This window comes from Rhinopithecus bieti, unplaced genomic scaffold (assembly GCF_001698545.2).
Source record: "Rhinopithecus bieti isolate Rb0 unplaced genomic scaffold, ASM169854v2 scaffold_11919, whole genome shotgun sequence".
In the NCBI taxonomy this organism is placed as follows: domain Eukaryota; kingdom Metazoa; phylum Chordata; class Mammalia; order Primates; family Cercopithecidae; genus Rhinopithecus; species Rhinopithecus bieti.
The window spans coordinates 976,802-995,556 of NW_016807055.1; the positions used below are offsets into that span (position 1 = coordinate 976,802).

The window sequence follows — 18,755 nt, forward strand, 5'->3', positions numbered from 1 at the left end:
TAGAATAATTCAAACCAGGTACATTTGATTTAGCTAAATGCAGTAAAGTAAAACAGAACTGAATTATATAATTTGGATTCAGCTATAAAAATTATAGGATTTGGAACACAGGAAATAATGGAGAAATAATTTATAGTTTAGTAAGCAGAAATGAAAAGCAAAACCAATAATATTTGTTTGTTTGTTTTAGATCTCTCTGGTTAATAACTTCTTGAAGTATGGGTTAAATGAGCTTAAACTGTGCTTCCGAGTAAGGCTCACTAAATACCTCTATGAGGAGTATCTTCAGTAAGTGATAACCTATTTTTATATTAAAAATATTTAAATAGAAGAGTACTATTTGTGAAGCTGATCAATATAGCGGTTTTTCTTATTTATTGTATGTTTTCTAAGAAAACCACTCTTAGGTACAGAAGCATATTGGGAACAACCTCTCAGTTATTTGAAATCTAGTACTGGCTTTTCCATTAATTGACAAGTCATCATTTTCTGGACTTGTGTCCTCCTCTCTAAAATCAGGGCAATTGATAGGATCTCTTCTGACTCCAAACTTTTTTGTTTCTATGTATTTGAGCTAGGCAGTGTAATGTGATTTTTTTGGTTGTCATTTTATCTTTAAAGTCACTTGTTTTAAAATTACTTTTCTTCATGCTATTTTAGATCTTTCACATATTATAAAATGGGAAATCTGGACAACAGAATAGCTAATCCAGACCAGCTGCTTACACAAGATGTAGAAAAATTTTGTAACAGTGTAGTCGATCTGTATTCAAATCTTAGTAAGGTAAGTTTCTCTACTTTTTAAAAGATTATTTGTTTAATTCGTTGAATTTTGAATCTAAGCAAATTTATATAGAATTGATTTTATGGACAGAACAGCAGCATGTAAATATTTAATGCTTTTGTAAGAAAATTAGAGTTGTAATAGTTTTAATTATTTTAATTTTTTCTATTATTTTTGTGAGGTACTTTGGCAAAGAACTGATAATTTAGTGTCTTATAAGGATTTTCTAAGAATTTTGCAGGTTGATTCCATTAAAACAGCAGAAATTTGAATTCTTATCTTTTGACCTGCATGTGTCGGCCATTGTTAGAGATTGACTGTCAATTTACGTTTCTAATTCCACACTTAGAACACTAGACTAGGACTTCCTTTCTGCCCATTTCTCTGCTTCAGTATCTTTAATTCTAATAGATCATTAGTAAGTAGTAGTCAAAACATTTCACAAGATGCAAGTATATTTCAGTTTTCTAATTACTGTTTTTCCCATTCTCCTCAGAATATTGCCAAAGCTCCTGACTCTGATAGGCCTTAACCAGTTTTCCTTCTTGTCACTGATTTCTCCAGTTCTTGTCTTAGTCATGTTATCTCACCACCCTTACAGCTTTCATTGTAGTCTTCTTATTAAACCCTCTCCTTTGCCATTACCTCTTGCGTTGACTGTGGTATGTAGTAGGCACCTATAAAATAGTCTGCCCAGCATCCCCTCCCTTCTTCATCTGAGATGCTTCAGTTCCCACTCTAACTCATGTGATTTCCCTTGGTGTTGGGTAGGAGCTTGTCTCATACTGGACCAATGATAGTATCTTTGCCTCTGGTCACAGTTGACCTAGATACACAATTTTGAGACAAAAGAAAACCAAAACTATGAAAAGGACTGGGTCACATTGTAAGAATAGGAATGTCCTAGCTTCAACCAGGTTGATGGAGGGAAGGCAATTCTTAGAGAGATATATCCACAAGAGCTGCTCTCCTCATGCCCAGGCCCAGTGCTTTTCACTTCCAGCCCAACTTTGTTATTTATTTAGCTCTCCGGAAGCCTTTGCTAACTGATCCCAAACTCAGGAACTCTGACAACTACAAATAGTTCAGTAATTCAGCTTTCTCTTCTGTTCCCATTACAACATTTGAAAGTTTGTTCTCTCTCTCTCTTTCTCTCTCTCTCTCTCTCTCTCTCTCTCTCTCTCTCTCTCTGTGTGTGTGTGTGTGTATGTGTGTGTATGCATGCATGGCGGGAATGGGGGGTGTATATATACAACTTTCCATATAATTTTATAGACATTATTATGTATTCTTTAAATCTTGGTACTTGAGCAACTCTCAGGTTTTGTCACATCTGGAATAGAGAAGAATATTAAATTAATTAATTGTAGTGGGGCTGTGCACCAGTGTGTAAATTAGATGTTTTAAACATCGAATTGACCTCCAACTTAAATTATGAGTCATTATTTTGTTATAAGTTTTAACAATTTTGAATTTTATAAGTATCTCTAGCTTCTTGATAATTTATAAGGCAAAAAAAAAAAAAAAAAAGGAAAGGGAAAGGTAGACGTTGAATGTTGAAACAAGCCATCTGTCCTAATAATGTGGATTAGAAAGTGCTGGCTGTTGGCCCGGCACAGTGGCTCATCCGTGTAATCACAATACTTTGGGAGGCCGGGGTGGGCAGATTGCTTGAGCTCAGGAGTTCAAGACTATCCTGGGCAACATGGCGAAACCTCATCTACAAAAAATTCAAAAATTAGCCAGACATGGTAACGTGCGCCTTTACTCCCAGCTACTCCAGAGGCTGCAGTGAGCCAAGATCTTCAGGCTAGGTGACAGAGCCAGACCCTGTCTTAAAAAAAAAAGTGGAGGCACGAGCAGTGGCTGTTGACTTAAAGTGAATGAACACAATTTGGGTTTCTTGAAAAACATTTCTAACTAATGCAACTGACGGTGCATTAGTTGAGTTGTCTCTGTGTGTGAAGAGCAGTACATTAGTGTATTATTTTGGTTCTAAAGACTTGAGTTTTATATTTCAAAATTAGATTCAATTACTTACTTGATTATTTTGCCATAGAAGTGATAATGTAATAGAGTCAAACAGTATTGGAGCAGGAAAAGCTTCTCACTTTACAGGTGAAGATATGTAGAAACAAGCTGGTAGCAGATTTGGGGTTACATCTCAGGTCATTTTATTTAGTATCTTTACATTATATTGACACATTACTGAGTTACTGGGGGTTAATTATCACAGTAGAGGTATCTTTGATGGAAAGTGATAAATGTTTTTCCTACTTGATGGTCAGTAGACATTGTGTAAGCTGTTCCCATTTTAAGTTTCTTGAGAGGAAAACTGTTATCTTTCACATATTCTTTGATCTACTTACTATCACAGTACATTATACATAGTGGGAACTCTGCATGTGGATAATTGTGTATTAAATGTTTAATAACATTTTGTAGTTAACATTTTGTATTAGCTATCATTCTAGTGCTTTAGTTTTAATTTGTGTATTCTAATATTTATTTTACAGCCATTTTTAGACATAGTTTTGTATATCTTTAAGTTAACGAGTGCAATTGGAGCTCAGGTGAGTCTTCTTTTATTTCACCTTTTAAATTGATATAATACAATATTTGAAACACATACTGTGAATAGCTTGATGGCCTGTAAGAATTTTTGTATATCTCAAAGAATGTATTTTCACATGATTTACCTAACGAAGTCCAGTTATAAAATAATACTTTACTTGAGATTTTAGAAGTACTAATTTTCTTTTAATTTTCAATTTTGTGGCATTAAAACCAGACAAATATATTGGCCAGGGGTAGTGGCTCACGCCTGTAATCCCAGCACTTTGGGAGGCTGAGATGGGAGGATCGCTTGAATCCAGGAGTTCGAGACAAGCCTGGACAAAAAGCGAGACCTGCTTCTTTAAAAAAAAATAATAAAACAGAAGTATTTAAACCATGAATATACTTACACTTATTGTTTCAAAGTAATGTCTAAAAAGAGATATGGAGACGTCCATATTAATATGAAATTCTAATGTTAAAGTAACGATACATTTAGAGTGGGTATAACAGTTCCAAGAATATTTTATAATGTAAATGGTTGGCTATCCCATGAGCCTTATTATCCAAGTCTGATGTTTGTGATGGCAAGAATCACTTTTAAGTTTTCTTTGAGATATCTTATTGAAATGTAACTTTAGTCATTTAATATGTAATGTTATTGTTATATATTTATAACACAACCATATAATAATATGGTTGTTTTATATATGTGTGTGTGTATAAATGCATTTCAGTTGATTAATAAATTATTTCCGTACTGGTTTTTGTTGCTTTCCAAAACACCGGGAAAGCAGGGTTTTGGTTTTGCTTTGTTTTGTTTTTTGAATTTTTCTGTTTATCTTCCTAATTCTTTGCTATCGTGTGATCCAGGTTTTATCATTCTTATGTTTTGTTTTACTGTAAGCAAGTGAATAGGCCAAATCCTTCTTGTCTCCTTGCAGTCATATTTTTATGGTACTTAGCTACATTTTTGTGATACTTAAATATGTCTCCATGTCTACCTGTTATCTGATTCTGCGTTTCTTAAAGGCAGAAACTGTTTTAGTTATCTTTTTGGTCCACATTTGTAGTAGTTGTTGAAATGCCTTGAATTGATCAGATTTAATTTTTTTAAAAATCTTGAATACATACTAGCACATATATTATGCTAGATAGTAGGAATAAAAAAATAAGACAGTTCCTGCTGAAGAGGAATTACAATGTGGTAAAACAGGTAGATAGTCAAACAATTATAATGCAGCATGATAAAGTTTAGTAATAGAAGTTTCAATAAAGTATTTAGTGCCAGGAAGAACTGGAGGTGATATCTGAGCTGCTTTGGGGAGGTAAGTAGACATCCATTAGATTATATCATGCTTGCTAACCATAAGAACAATCTCACTGAATGGAAACAGTTCAGGAAACATTTATTTTAGTATGGCTGAGTATAGTGTATATAGGGGAATGAGAGAAGTGCCTATGATGAACTTGGAAATGTATACTTGAAGCTTTTCTCTTGGGATGGTCAATGAGTGATGAGGTCACCTACAAAATTATTAATACATAGTACAGCAGCTGGACGCAAGATGTACAAGCAGGGAAAGACAGAGCTCGTTCAGGGGGAGCTGAACTTGAGGCATCTGCACAGTGTTAAGGTAAGGATGTGTAGTACTTATTTCTTGGGTTCATAAGAGTTATAGGACCAGGGGTATAGATTTGAGATGAGAAGAGAACTGAGGAAGGAATTTGAGGGAATATTAATATTAAAAAAGAAGGCAAGAAAAAGAGGTCTAAGAATTATTGTGGAATCTTAAGAGATTATCAAGAAGAGTTCAAACAGAAGAGTGTTAGATAACAGGAAAAGTGAGAACTGCAATGAGGAGTTTTTAGGTGAGCAAAATGGAGAGCTGAGGGATAAGCTACAGTGGTGAGAGGAAAAGCTCATGAGTGGTAAAATTCTAGAGGCTACTGTGTACTTTTTCAGAAAAAAAACAAGGGGAAACAATTACCCAGTAGAGCAGTTTCTTTCAGTCATTGAGGTTAATTATAAAAATTGTACGTTTGTATCTAAGTGAATTTATTATTATATCCCAGGACTTTCTGTATCTTTCTCTCCCGATAATAATAGGGCCCGGCAAGCATGATGGCCTACTTGGTTGTTTCTGGGCTATTCCTAACTCGACTTAGAAGACCCATTGGTAGGATGACAGTAACTGAGCAAAAATATGAAGGAGAATATAGATATGTTAATTCTCGGCTCATCACAAACAGGTAAAGACAAATGCATTAAAGCCTTACTAAAAATTCATTTCCATGGATATTGATGTCATTTAAATTGACTCCAAAATGTCTAGTAACACTGTTACTGTAATAATGTGCATATTGTATTGAAAATATACATTATGAAAGAGACTAGTTTTATAAAGTAGTGATGATGAATATTTTGAACTCTTTTTCTTATTAACTATGTAGCATTCTTGATTCACATGTTCATACCTTCTGTTGATGAATTTTCTGTTAATTATACTTTAGACATAATCAGTTTACAATTAAAATTTCAACTTACAATACCTGTTCCAAGAAAATTTTGTCTCAGTTTTTCCACAAATATTTTTATTTTGACTTTTCATAATGCTCAGTGATTCACTGGCACTGCTTGTGTCTCTACCTATTTTCTAGAGTTTTTTAAATGTAAGATAAGAAGAGAAAGTGTGGACTTTGGAGCTAGCCATACTAGTTTCAAAATCTACTTCTTCCACTTATCAATTGCATGTATTTGATTTTAGCAAATTATTCATAGTTTCACTTTTGTTTATAATAGGTAGATAATATAGGGTTGCAATGAGGATTAAATTTGATAATATATATAAAGCTTCCAGCTCAGTTTTCTATATGGAGCAAATGCTTAATAAATGTTCTCATATATTGATCTGTCAATGTTAAGTCATTTTGAGGGTTTTAATATATATTTAATATTCTACTCTATAGGCATTTACAAATGACAGTTCCCTCTTCCTTTATTTCCTTGGATTGCTAAAATAGTACAAGTTTTAAATAGGGTTTTTTGCTCTAGGGAGGCAGTGGAATAGAGTTAAGAGGTGATTTGCCAAGTAAATGAAAGATGCCTTTTACTGAAAGAAACAGAAAGCATGACTCATGGCTCCAGTAATAAGAACACTCACTACTTCACATGAGAACGCTTAAGACAGGGCAGTTCCAGGCATGGCATTATCAGGGCTCTGGCTCTCTGGTGTCTCTTGTCTGTGCCCTGTTTTGTATGCTGCCCCATTCCTCGGGCTAATTCTTCTTGTGACCACAAGATGGCGATAGCAGTTACAGATTTCACTAGCTCCTCTCCCCTCCAGAAAGCTCCAGAAACAAAAAGGGGCCATCTCGCCTGGTGTATCTTTATGAGAGCAAAGAAACCTTTCCCAAGAGCCCCACAGCTGACTTTCCCTCTTATCTTATTGGCTGGAATTATCACTTGACCATGCCTAAAGCAATCACAGCAAAGTGATTGGCTTAGACCAGTTGGGACCCTATAAATGGGGTTGAGGCATTCCTAAAGCTTTAGGGTACACGGAAAATAATAGATAACTTTAAGAAAGTTGGGTTTATTTTAGGAAGAAGGACAGTGAAGAGAATAGATGTTGGATGGGCAGCCATGAATATTCCAGGATGTTTTATCCTTTCAGATTTTTTGTTAAGGCTAAAATGACTCAGTTCAGGAGGAGAATCCTCACCTCATCTTCTTCCATAGGCTTAGGTGTAGAGAGGAGGTAGAAGGAAGTTTTTTAAAAAAGTAATTAGAGGTATAGAACTGTAGGCTGCTTATACTCTGAGGCTCTGTGTCATTTTGTCAGGGAAGCCATGAAACACGTGACAGATGTGTCATATTTTATGGGAAATTAATTTTACTTGAAGAGGTTGAGGTAGGTGGTATCTTGTTTTTATGAAAAACGCAGGTCCATTTCAAAATAGAAATATAAAACATAAATTGTTTAGGAGAAAAAAGAGACTTTAAAGAAATACTTCAACCTTGCCTTCTAGACTTCTCTATGAATATTTACCTCTGCCATAAGAGGTACTTTGCTGGGAAAGCTTACATCTTGCCTGTGTAATAGAAAGACTATAAATGTTAGGGTCAGATAGGAGTTATGATTTCAACTCCCTGAGCTGCTGGCTCTGCAACCTTTCAAATTTACTTAACTACACTGAACTTTTCTTCATCTATAAAATACCCTTTTTTTCTAGTCATGATCCCTGTGGCCCTTGTGAACCCATGCACAGTTGCTCAGGAAAAGTGGAATTGTTTTGAGGATATGATGGGGCTCCAGGGTTTCCTCCTGGGAGCTGGCACTTTGAAGCTGGCAGGACTTAGCCTGCTTTTCTGTCTTTACAAGGCTGTATGTCAAGGCATCACTATCCATCTTTTCTAGCTGTTGCTTTTTCATCTCCTTTTTGTTTGGGCCTATACTTTAACTTGAAGTCTGCAGTGTCGGTCCCAGCCCTGCCTTTCTGTATATCACAGCAACTTCTTTCTCTAATTTAGAATTTCTGAGAATTAGTGCAGTGTGTCTTTTGCAGCCAGGATACCTATGGCATAGGTTGCAGTCCAGCGTATGATTCAGTCAGGGGTGTATTCCTGTGCTCCGATCAGCTGAGCTAGGAACAGAATCTCAAGTAGAGACTGTGGTTTGAGATGCACCAGATAAGCTCTTAGTCACAAAATGTCCATTTAAATACAAACATTCAGCCATCATATACTGTATTTCAATTATTTTTCAAGTATAGGTAACATTAAAATTAATTGCTAAATTATTTTCTTTAATAGTGAAGAAATTGCCTTTTACAATGGGAATAAAAGAGAAAAACAGACAGTCCACTCAGTCTTCCGAAAACTGGTAAGGAAACACACTTGAAGTTCATGTGTTTATGGAAACGGTTTTTTTGTGTGTGTTTTTTTGCCTCTGACCGTACACCCACACCCACACACACACATACACACACACGTATGTATACGTATCTTAAAGATATTTTGAAAAATAGCTATAAAGGATTTTATACTGCATTTTTAATAAAAAATGCAAGATTAAAACTATCATATCAATATATTCAAGTGCCCATTTATAAAATTGCATACATAGATTTATTAAAATAATATTAAGTGTATTTTTACAGAGGTTGCTTAGGAGCCTTATTTAGTGATAAATTTAGTGATTCCCACAGAAAGAATTTGTTCCTGTAGCATTCATGAAAATAAAATGAAGATTATTATGTAAAGCAGGGGTCAGCAAACTTTTTCCATAAAGGGCAAGATAGTATGTGTATATTTTAGGCTTTTCATACCACACAGTCTGTTGCAACTATTCAGCTCCGCTACTCAAGAGTAGCTATATATAATACATAAATGAGTGTGGCTATGTTCTAATAAAACTTTACTTACAGAAACAAGTAGCAGGCTAGATTGGGACTATGGGTTGGAGTTTGCTGGCTTTTTGTTTTGAAGAACTAAAGCATTGTTTCTTGTGAAAACTGTACTTCATTTTTTGATTGCCACTTGGAAAATTTGAATTCAAGTACTTTTATTCCATTATTTATTCAAAAGATATTGAATGCCATCTAGTTGCCTGTGTTTATTCCAGGTGCTAAGGATGATGGTGGTGGACATGATGGATAAAATCTTGCCTTTAAGGAGCTTACATTTTAGTGGAAGTCTGAAGTTTGTGAAATTAAGTGTATATTTTAGATGAGTTAAAGAGGTTAAATAAATTGTCATTTTAAATTATTTCAGAAATTGGATTTTTGCCTCGTCAGTATTTAACATGGCAGAACTTTTAGAGTGCTCACTGGTAGAATACATTTAAGGTAATTTTTCAGGGGCCTGCAGTTCACCAGCTTGCTCTCCACGTGGCTTGCATATTCTCATCCTTTAGATTTTCAGCCCAAATGTTAACACCTTATTGAAGCTTTGTCCTCTCTGATCAGCCAGCCGTATTTTGAGAAAATAGCTCCAACAGTTTCTTCCTGCTTTTAATCATCCTTTCCTTAAGAGCTAGATAGCCTAGGTTATATACTTATATGCGTAGCGCTATATATAACCTCGCTGCATCTGCTGGGTTCCAAATCCTGCAGATTGAAAATATTCAGAAAAAGAAATTGTGTCTGTACTTACATACACATATTTTTTCTTGTCATTATTCTCTGAACAATACAGGCATTAGTATAACAGCTGTTTACATTGTATTAAGTATTGTAAGTAATTTAGAGATGACTTAAAGTGTTTGGGATGAGCCAGGCATGGTGGCTCACTCCTGTAGTCCTAGCACTTTGGGAGGCTGAGGCAGACAGATCACTTGAGGTCAGGTGTTCGAGACCAGCCTGACCAACATGACAAAACCCCATCTCTGCTAAAAATACAAAAATTAGCCAGGTGTTGTGGTGGGCGCCTGTAATCCCCGCTACTCGGGAGGCTGAGGCAGGAGAATCACTTGAACCCAGGAGGCGAAGGGTGCAGTGAGCCAAGATGGCACCACTGCACTCCAGCCTTGGCGACAGAGTGAGACTGTCTCAAAAAATAAATAAGTAAAGTGTATGGGATGTCACGCTCAGGTATATGCAAATACTATGCCGTTTTTCCTTAGGGACTTGAGCATCCATGGATTTTGGTATCCGGAAAGGTCCTGGAACCAATCCCCTTTGGATACCAAGGGATGACTGTATTACAGTCTCTAATTGTTTACTAGCTATCCTCTTTCATTAGAATGTAAACTCCATGAATTCAGGGACATTCTGTGTTCTATTCATTGTATCTCCAGCTTGAGCACAGTGTCTGACATGTGGTAGCCATTGAATAAATGTTCCAGACATTGTCTAGTTGCAGAAGATACCAAGTTGTTAACAAGCTACCCTGTACTCAGGAAGCCACATTTTAGTGGAGGAGACAGTAAATAAACAACTAGATGTTCTGTATAATTTAAGGTAGTAATGAATTCTGTGGCCAAAAGTGAAGCAGGATAAAGGTATAGATATGAAGGGGGCTATTGCCCAGCTACTTTAGCTGGAATGGCCAAGGTCTTTCTTGAAGAGGTGACATTTAGTCAGAAATCCACATGAAAGTGAAGGAGTCACAAAATGTAAATATCTTAGAAGAATGTATTCCTGGCAGTGGGAAGAGCAAGAAGAAAGCCTTAAAAAGGTACGTGTTTGAGAAACCATTATTTCTAGAGCTTGGTGAGGAGGAGCAAAGTAGGAGCATATGACCTTAAAAATAGAGCTCAGTGCCAGATCATGCAGGACCTTGAATAATCTGGTAGATGGACAGTTTGAGAATGTTACAACTCCAGAATAAAAAGCAGTTTTAGATTTGTAGTTTTGAGGCAATGCATGCTTATGTTAAAGCTAAAACTGAGGCTGTGTGGCACTGATTTACATTAACACTCAGTTCAGACTGGGTGTAATACAATTCTTAGATAAAGCACAGACCATGTGTCTCCACTGAAAGCAAAGCATTGAGTGCCAATCTGGACAGCTAGTGTTTCACTCAAACTAGTTAATATCTCTCTGTTCTTTTTGCTTTCGTTGTTGTTCTCTTTTGGGATATATGTATCCAAAAGCATGGTGACTACAATAGCATTGTTCTTTTTCATGCAAGAGAAACAGCGTTGTTAAAATTGTTTATGTAATTTCCATGCTGTTTGCATAAAAATGATTTCATGAAGTGTTTGTTTGGCACCCACTCTGTGATAAGCATTGTGCTCAGTGGTGTGATGTACAGTATGAACAGAAATCACGGGCATTCAGTAAGTATTTGTTGAATAAATGAACGATGCAGTTTGTTTTATCCTCATAGTAGATTCAATTTTTTATACATAGAAAAAAATATGTTTTTTTGTTTTTGTTTTCTGCCAGGTGGAGCACCTACATAATTTCATTTTGTTTCGTTTTTCAATGGGCTTCATTGATAACATTATTGCCAAATGTAAGTATATTTTGAAAGAGATGAGATTTATGGAAAAGGTGAAATACTGTTACTGTTTTAAATCTTACCTGTTTGGTTTCAGACCTTGCCACTGTGGTTGGTTACCTAGTTGTCAGTCGCCCTTTCTTAGATTTGTCTCATCCTCGACATCTCAAGAGTACACATTCGGAACTTCTAGAGGTAAAGTGATGATAACAATGAAACTGTAACTGTAAAAATAAAGCCAGATTTTTAGTCCTAGAACTATAAGTAAAAACTAATATTTATTTCTATTTAAGGATTACTACCAAAGTGGAAGAATGCTTTTGCGAATGTCTCAAGCTCTGGGTCGAATCGTTTTGGCTGGGCGTGAAATGACTAGATTGGCTGGGTAAGATTAGTAATAATGAGCAGTTGCAAAAAATAATTTTTAAAAATATGGTATTCTGAATGATTGTACCAGCTGAGGTTAAGATAAGGGAGCAACATTTCCTACCCCAGGAAGGTGGTTTTGATAGAAAATTAAGGAAAATTTTTCTGATGGTGAACTTTTCATGTTTCTTTAAGACAACTGGTTTGCACATTACAGTAGATTAGAGGCTGTCAAGTTGTTTGCTTCATGGACACTGGTATTTGCTAAGTTGGGAAATATTGAATCATGGCAGTCTTAATTCACAGAAAACTACGTTAATGAATAGAATTTTCTCATTTAAATTTTCTTGTCCTCTACCATACTGTTTTTTCGTAGATCTTTGATACCGGCAACCTAGCAAAAACCGATGAATAGAAATGAAGTTGACTTTAATGGGAAAAAAAATGAGACGTTAACTTGTATCTGTAGGTGTGCTTGTGAATGTAGTCATATTATCTAGTAGTAAAATTATCTTTAGACCATAGAATGTAATTAAATATTAATATTTCAGTATTTCAATCTCCAATATAAAGGGCATGGTATGGTATTAAAAACACCATAAATTTTAGGTCACCTGAAGAAGTTTGATGACGTAATAGCTTTCCTAGGCCTGTGATCCATCTTCGTATTTCTCTTTTTCCTCCTTCTTAGCTCCTGTGGCAGTTAAGGTCTTCATGGCAATATAGAAGTTGTTAACTACTATGAGTAGAGTCTCTTTCATGAGAATACTAACATTCTTCCTACTTGTTAACTTTTCTTATGGCTTAATAGTTCATGGTATATAAGGTTCTTTTCTGTTCCTTAAGGGTGTTTCCTTTCTCTCTCTCTCTCTCTCTCTCTCTCTCTCTCTTTCTTTCTTTCTCTTTCTCTGTAGGTGTGTGTGTCTTTCTCTTCCTTCCCTCCCTCTCCCTGCCTTCCTTTCTTTCTCTTTTCTCCACTTTGTTTAGGTATGATTGACATATAAGAAACTGTTCGTATTTAATGTATACAGTTTGATGAACATGGGGATAAGTTATACACCTGTGAAACTATCAAGACCATAAGCATTCATCACCTCCCAAAGTTTGCTTTAGAAGGTTTCTGCTTGTTATTCAGAGAAAAATCCTGTTTTCTTCTTCGATGCAGAATACTTTCTCTTTGGCGATCATGGTCATTTTTGTTATCTCCAACCTCTCGTTGTTAGTTTTGATTTTCTCTACTGCCACAGTGATTTCTATCTAATAATAAGAACTCTTCATCTTTCCCCTCTTGAGAGTAAGAAAGAGGGAATCTTTCAGATTCTTCCATTTGCAGGGAGGCAGCATGCATTCAGCATACATTTAATGAATGCCTTCCTTGGATAGAAAGACCAACTTTATACATGGCTTTATAGGTCACTTCAGCAAGAGCTCAGAGTCCGTACTTCCTGGGTCTAAGGAATATACTAGTGTAGCGGTCCTTTTGTAGTATACAAGAGAAACCTCCTGAAAATTCTCAGCAAATAACTGTCCTGACTTGGCTATTAATGAAGTATCTGTTGAGTTGGGGATCCTATGGAAACCTCTTTCTTCATCTCTATATTCCTGCTCTCCTAGTGAAACATAATAAAGCATGCATGCTATCATTGATACTTCATGTTGATGAGACTGTTAGGTTACTTCATTTATACTAAATTATAATTTTAGGAACTTAAGTTTGTGCAAAATAAAAGATGTGACAGTAGTCTGGAGTTTTGATTATGGTTTCCTTTTCTAAAATTTTAGTTTTACTGCTCGGATTACAGAATTAATGCAAGTACTGAAGGATTTAAATCATGGCAAATATGAGCGCACAATGGTCTCACAACAGGAAAAGGGTAAATATGAGTGTCACGGTTTAAGGTCACAATTTTAAGTGTTTGCTGACATAATGTGATGCTTTAATACCTATTTTCCATTTAAGGTATTGAAGGAGTACAAGTCATTCCCTTGATACCTGGTGCTGGAGAAATCATTATTGCAGATAACATTATAAAGTACGTACAGAAAAAGGTTCTTTAGCACCATAAATGTTTGTTCAACTTCATAGTAGTCTTTCTTTTTCAGCTTACAATTGCTTAGTGTTTAAAATTATTTCTGCTTTTTTGAAAAACAGCTTTGAGGTATCATTGACATAAAAATTGCGTATATTAATATTTAAAGTATACAACTTGATGCTTTGATATCTGTGTACGTTGTGAAATGATTACGTTTAGGCTAATTAATTTACCTATCACCTCTACATAGTTACCATTTTTGTGTGTGCTTGGTGAGAATTTAATCTAGATGTGTCTTAGCAAATTTCAGGTATACAATGTAGTATTTTCTACTATTGTCCCTGTACAGTGTATCTACAGAATTTATTCGTCTGGCATCACTGAAATGTTTTGCTGTTTGCCCAATATAACCCCCATTTCCTCTCTCCCTACCCCCCTGGCAACCACCATCCTACTCTCTACTTCTATGAGTTTGACTCTTTTAGATTCCACATACAAGTAAGATCATATAGTGTTTCTCTTTTTGTGTCTTGCTTATTTTGCCTAACGTAATGTCCTCCAGATCCGTCTATGTTGAAAATGGCCCAGTTTCCTTCTTTTTTAAAGGTGGAGTAATATTCTATTGTGTGTATTTTGTGTGTTTGTGAATATATACACACTATATACACTATATTTTCTTTATCCTCTCATCAGTTGAAGGACATTTAGGTAGTTTCCATGTACGGACTGTTGTGAGTAATGCTGGAGTGGACATGGGAGGAAGATTCTCTTTGAGATACTGATTTTACTTCCTTTGGAAATGTACCCAGAAGTGGGAATGCTAGGTCATACAGTAGTCTTACTTTTAATTTTTTGAGGAACATCCATACCGTTTTCCATAATAACTATGCTATTTGTAGTCCCACCAACAACATACAAGGTTTTCTTTCTGCATATCTTTGCCAACACTTACCATTTGTCTCTTTGATAATAGTCATCCTAACAGGTGAGAGGTGACATCTCATTGTGGTTTTGATTTGCATTTTCCTGATGACTAGAGATGTTGAGCACCTTTTCGTATGCCTGTTGGCCATCTGAATTTTTTCTTTTAAGAAGTGTTTAAGCCCTTTGCCCATTTTTAAATCAGGTTATTTGTATTTTTGGTATTGAGTTGTATTAGTTCCTTATATACTTTAAAGTAGTTCTCTTTTTTTGAATTTCCTCTATAGGTTTGATCATGTTCCTTTAGCAACGCCAAATGGAGATGTTTTGATCCGTGACCTTAATTTTGAAGTAAGTTTTTTTTTTTTTTTTTGAGACGGAGAAGCTAAGCTTAAATCCATGCTTTAAAATGTGAACTGAAAAAAGTTTAGCCTGAATATTTAAATTAAACTTTAAGGCTCGACTTAGTCCTCTGAATCCACAAATTGCTTTAAAAAGTAAGTTTTTGAAACACTTAGAAATCTATTTTTCTTAATTGACAGGACTTCAAAATTTCAAATACTACCACCAAAAAACTTTTTGCAAATGAAGTTTATGTCAAGAAAGCCATAGAAAATACAGTAAATTGGAGCCTCCAGTGTAAAATGAATATTTAAACACAAATATAATTTTAGTCTCTTTACATTAAAAGAAACTTATGGTGTGGTTAGTATTTTGTGACTGTACAGGATGATTTGTACCTATAAAAACAAAATACAGACTGTTTTATTACTGATGAAAACAGGGGAAGAGCCGCACAGTAGCGCTACAAATAGACACTCACCTAAAACAAGTAAAATCCCATGCCAAGTAAATACTGATGTTGATTCAATCTACTGTGCTACTGAAATGGGATATGGCAGACCAAATTAAAAAGAAAAGACAAAAGTTGAATGTTTTTGTATGATTTTGTAAGACTCGCAGATGTAAGGGTTACTATTTAGGTTTTCTCTATGTTGTGGCTTTATGAATGGTTCAGATCCAGAAATCTTCATAATTAGTAACAAATTCCTATCACATAGGCTCTCTTCCCCATTCTAGACACCATTTCTCTAGAACAACACTTTCCCGTAGAACTTTCTGCGATGATGGAAATCCTCTATACTTTCACTGTCCAGTAAAATAGCCACATGTAGATATTGAGCATGTAAAATGTGACTAGTACAGCTGCAAAACTGAATTTAAATTTTAATTTAATTAATATGATTTAAAATTAAATAGCCACATGTGAGTAGTGGCTGTGGTATTGGACGGCACAGCTCTGGAATTCCTCTCCACATGCTTATGTGCATGGCCGTCTGTAGTTTGTGTTTTATGTGGGGATTTTTTTCCTACTGCTGTCTTTGAAGGAATATTGTCTGATAGTTTATAAAATAAAGAGTATGATTATTGGACTTGTTTTTAATTTGTTACAGTCTTAAGTAAGTGTTCAGTTTTCTGCTCTTAGTAATTTGTATTAAGCACATGTCTACTTTCTTTTCAATGAATTATAAAAATGAAAATTGTTACTTATGCAAAGTACTTTGAACTTATTCAACAACGAGTAGTCTATTATTATCATATTTATTCCAAAGCCAGGAAATACAAGATGAAGTACAGAAAATGTAAATGTATTTGGTAAATATCGACTGGCTCCACATATCGCAGAAGTGTTTTCTCACGTAGCTCTGGGTACTTCAGTCACTTGAATGTTCCTTTGGCAAAGTAGGTAGCCAGGCTTGATTTCCAGTAGCCCCTTTATTGCCACTGTCCAAGGATAAAAAGGACGTGAGACTTTGTTGAAGGATGCCTCTTGGCCCTTTCTCCTACTTACCCTCACTTCTGTCTTTATGCAGAGATAAAATATACCAACAATATAGGGACACACATGACTGAAGCACAATGAGAAAGGGCGTTGGGATACACAGAATAGATGGATCATGATTATGGTCCATAATAATCTTTTGTCATGATGTTACACTAAAGCTGTCACTTTCTTTTTTAGTTCAAAGTCTTTTCTTTTAAAACCCTTATGTTTGGCTTTAATAGACTTCTGTCATTTCTATAATTTCATTTTATAGTCTTAAAATGTCCTTAATTTTTTCGGTTTTTTTGGATTTCATTTGGAAAGGCTCAAGTCCTCACTTATGTCCTTACTTGTTGGAGTGTTTTACTTCATAACCATGCTCCATACTTCCTGGTGTCTATCCTGTGATTCTTGTTTTCTCCTCCCCTGGGAACTGTTTCTCTGACTCCTGTCTTTTTGGTTCACTGTTACGAATTCTTACCTCTTTCTGACTTAAAGTATTCTAAAGTAGACTTGGGTTTCTCACATTCATTATGTCTTTTTATTGTTTTTCTTAGCATAGTCTTTCTATAGTCAACAAATATTCTTCAGTTCTTTGCAACCTCTAATTATTTTCTACTCATCTGGCTTACTTGAAAATAAAGATTACTTTCTCTTGGAAAGAGGCATAATAAAACTGAGACTTGACCTCTCAAATAAATGTTTTCTGCTTTATGATTCATTTGCCTTTTGGGTTACATTTGTAACCAAATAATAAACACTTCTTTGGAATAAGAGATTTTATACCATTTTCCATTAGAAATTCCCCAGTACAGCCATATTTATCTGTCTAGATATTATTCTGGGAGGTATGTAGACTGGAGAGAACCTAAGAGGTAACAGCTTGCAGGTTACCCTGTGGGGATTAAAATAGTACTTTGTCTGAGATGGGCGGATTGCTTGAACTCAGGAGTTTGAGACCAGCCTGGGCAACCTGGCAAAACCCCGTCTCTGTGAAAAATACAAAAAAAAAAAATAGCCAGGTGTGGTGGTGCACACCTTTGGTCCTGGTTACGCAGGCGACTGAGGTGGGAGGATCGCTTGTGCCAGGGAGGCAGAGGTTGCACAGTGAGCAGAGATCGCACCACTGTACTCCAGTCGGAGCTACAGACTGAGACCCTGTCTCCAAAAAACAAGTACTTTGTAACTTACTAAGATTTTTACCTTTTCAGTAAGGCATACTTACAGTGTTTAAAGAAACTAATCAGTCTTCATAAACACCATATTTTTGTATAATTTTCTTTTACTTAAATTTATGTGTAGAATTTTGATTTGTTATAAATTTATAGAAGGTAGGATTTATCAAGGACTATTATTTGGGGTATATTTTATTGGTAAAATATGGTGGTTCAAAGCATTGGTTGATCCAGTAAAGCATTCTGAGAGTCTCAATAATACAATGCTGTCAAGAACATAATTTTCAGTAAATGTTACTGTTGGCTTTTAGTCTTAATTTAACCCCACAAAAAATATGTACTTAATAAACTTGTAATACAGACAAATTATCCCTGGCTTATCATGGCTGACATCGTAATTGGAAGTTTTGTTTAACACCGCCAAAAGCCATGGAATAAAGAAAAGTGAATGCTGAGTAGGCTAGCCAGGCTTGATTTTGAACATAAAAGAATAACTCAGGATTTCAGTAAGTCTGGTTGTTATTTGTATACATCATTACAAATCTGTTTTTGGGGTTTCCTGGCATATTGCAACAACTAATGTGGAAGGGTATTATTGGAGGCAGGAATATTGATACCACTGTAAGCCACAAAGAGCAGTTGGGAGGGGAGAATGTATATATGGCCAACATTACTGAAATAAAGCATAGTAGCAGGGGACCATTTAATTACCAGCTCAGTGAGCTTTAGGACCTTCTAAGGGCATCGCTGTTACGGTAGAGTATGATTATTTTATATGATAACCTTAATTTATGAGGAACATTCAGTATATTCAATTTTATATAAGGAAATTATGTTATTTTAAAAGTCTATCAAAATGATTCTTTAATTATCAGAAAAAATGTTTATTCATTTGGAAAAGTCACTTAGAACAACTCTTTAACAATGATGTGTGTAAACTGTTATTTTCTTTTAGATCAACTATGTGTCAGGCTGCTTCATTCTTTTTTCTTTAAGAAGTTTTAAAATGTAAAATAAACATAAAATTTGGCTTTTAGCCATTTCTAAGTGTGTGATGCAGTGGCAGTAAGTGCATTTGCAGTGTTATGCAGCCACCACCACTACCCATTTCCAGAACTTTTCCATCATCCCAAATAGAAACTGTGTA

At 35.4% G+C, this 18,755-nt stretch overlaps 1 protein-coding gene across 1 annotated transcript in view; it reads left to right on the forward strand.

Annotated features, from left to right (window-relative positions):
• ABCD3 (ATP binding cassette subfamily D member 3) overlaps positions 1-18,755 on the forward strand; it is a 98,111-nt gene that overhangs the window by 61,133 nt on the left and 18,223 nt on the right. The window contains exons 7-16 of the mRNA XM_017879792.1: positions 661-784; positions 3,301-3,357; positions 5,451-5,593; positions 8,157-8,226; positions 11,234-11,303; positions 11,386-11,483; positions 11,582-11,673; positions 13,437-13,528; positions 13,615-13,687; positions 14,896-14,959. Of these exons, the coding sequence (XP_017735281.1) occupies positions 661-784; positions 3,301-3,357; positions 5,451-5,593; positions 8,157-8,226; positions 11,234-11,303; positions 11,386-11,483; positions 11,582-11,673; positions 13,437-13,528; positions 13,615-13,687; positions 14,896-14,959 (883 nt within the window). The remainder of the gene's footprint in view (positions 1-660; positions 785-3,300; positions 3,358-5,450; positions 5,594-8,156; positions 8,227-11,233; positions 11,304-11,385; positions 11,484-11,581; positions 11,674-13,436; positions 13,529-13,614; positions 13,688-14,895; positions 14,960-18,755) is intronic.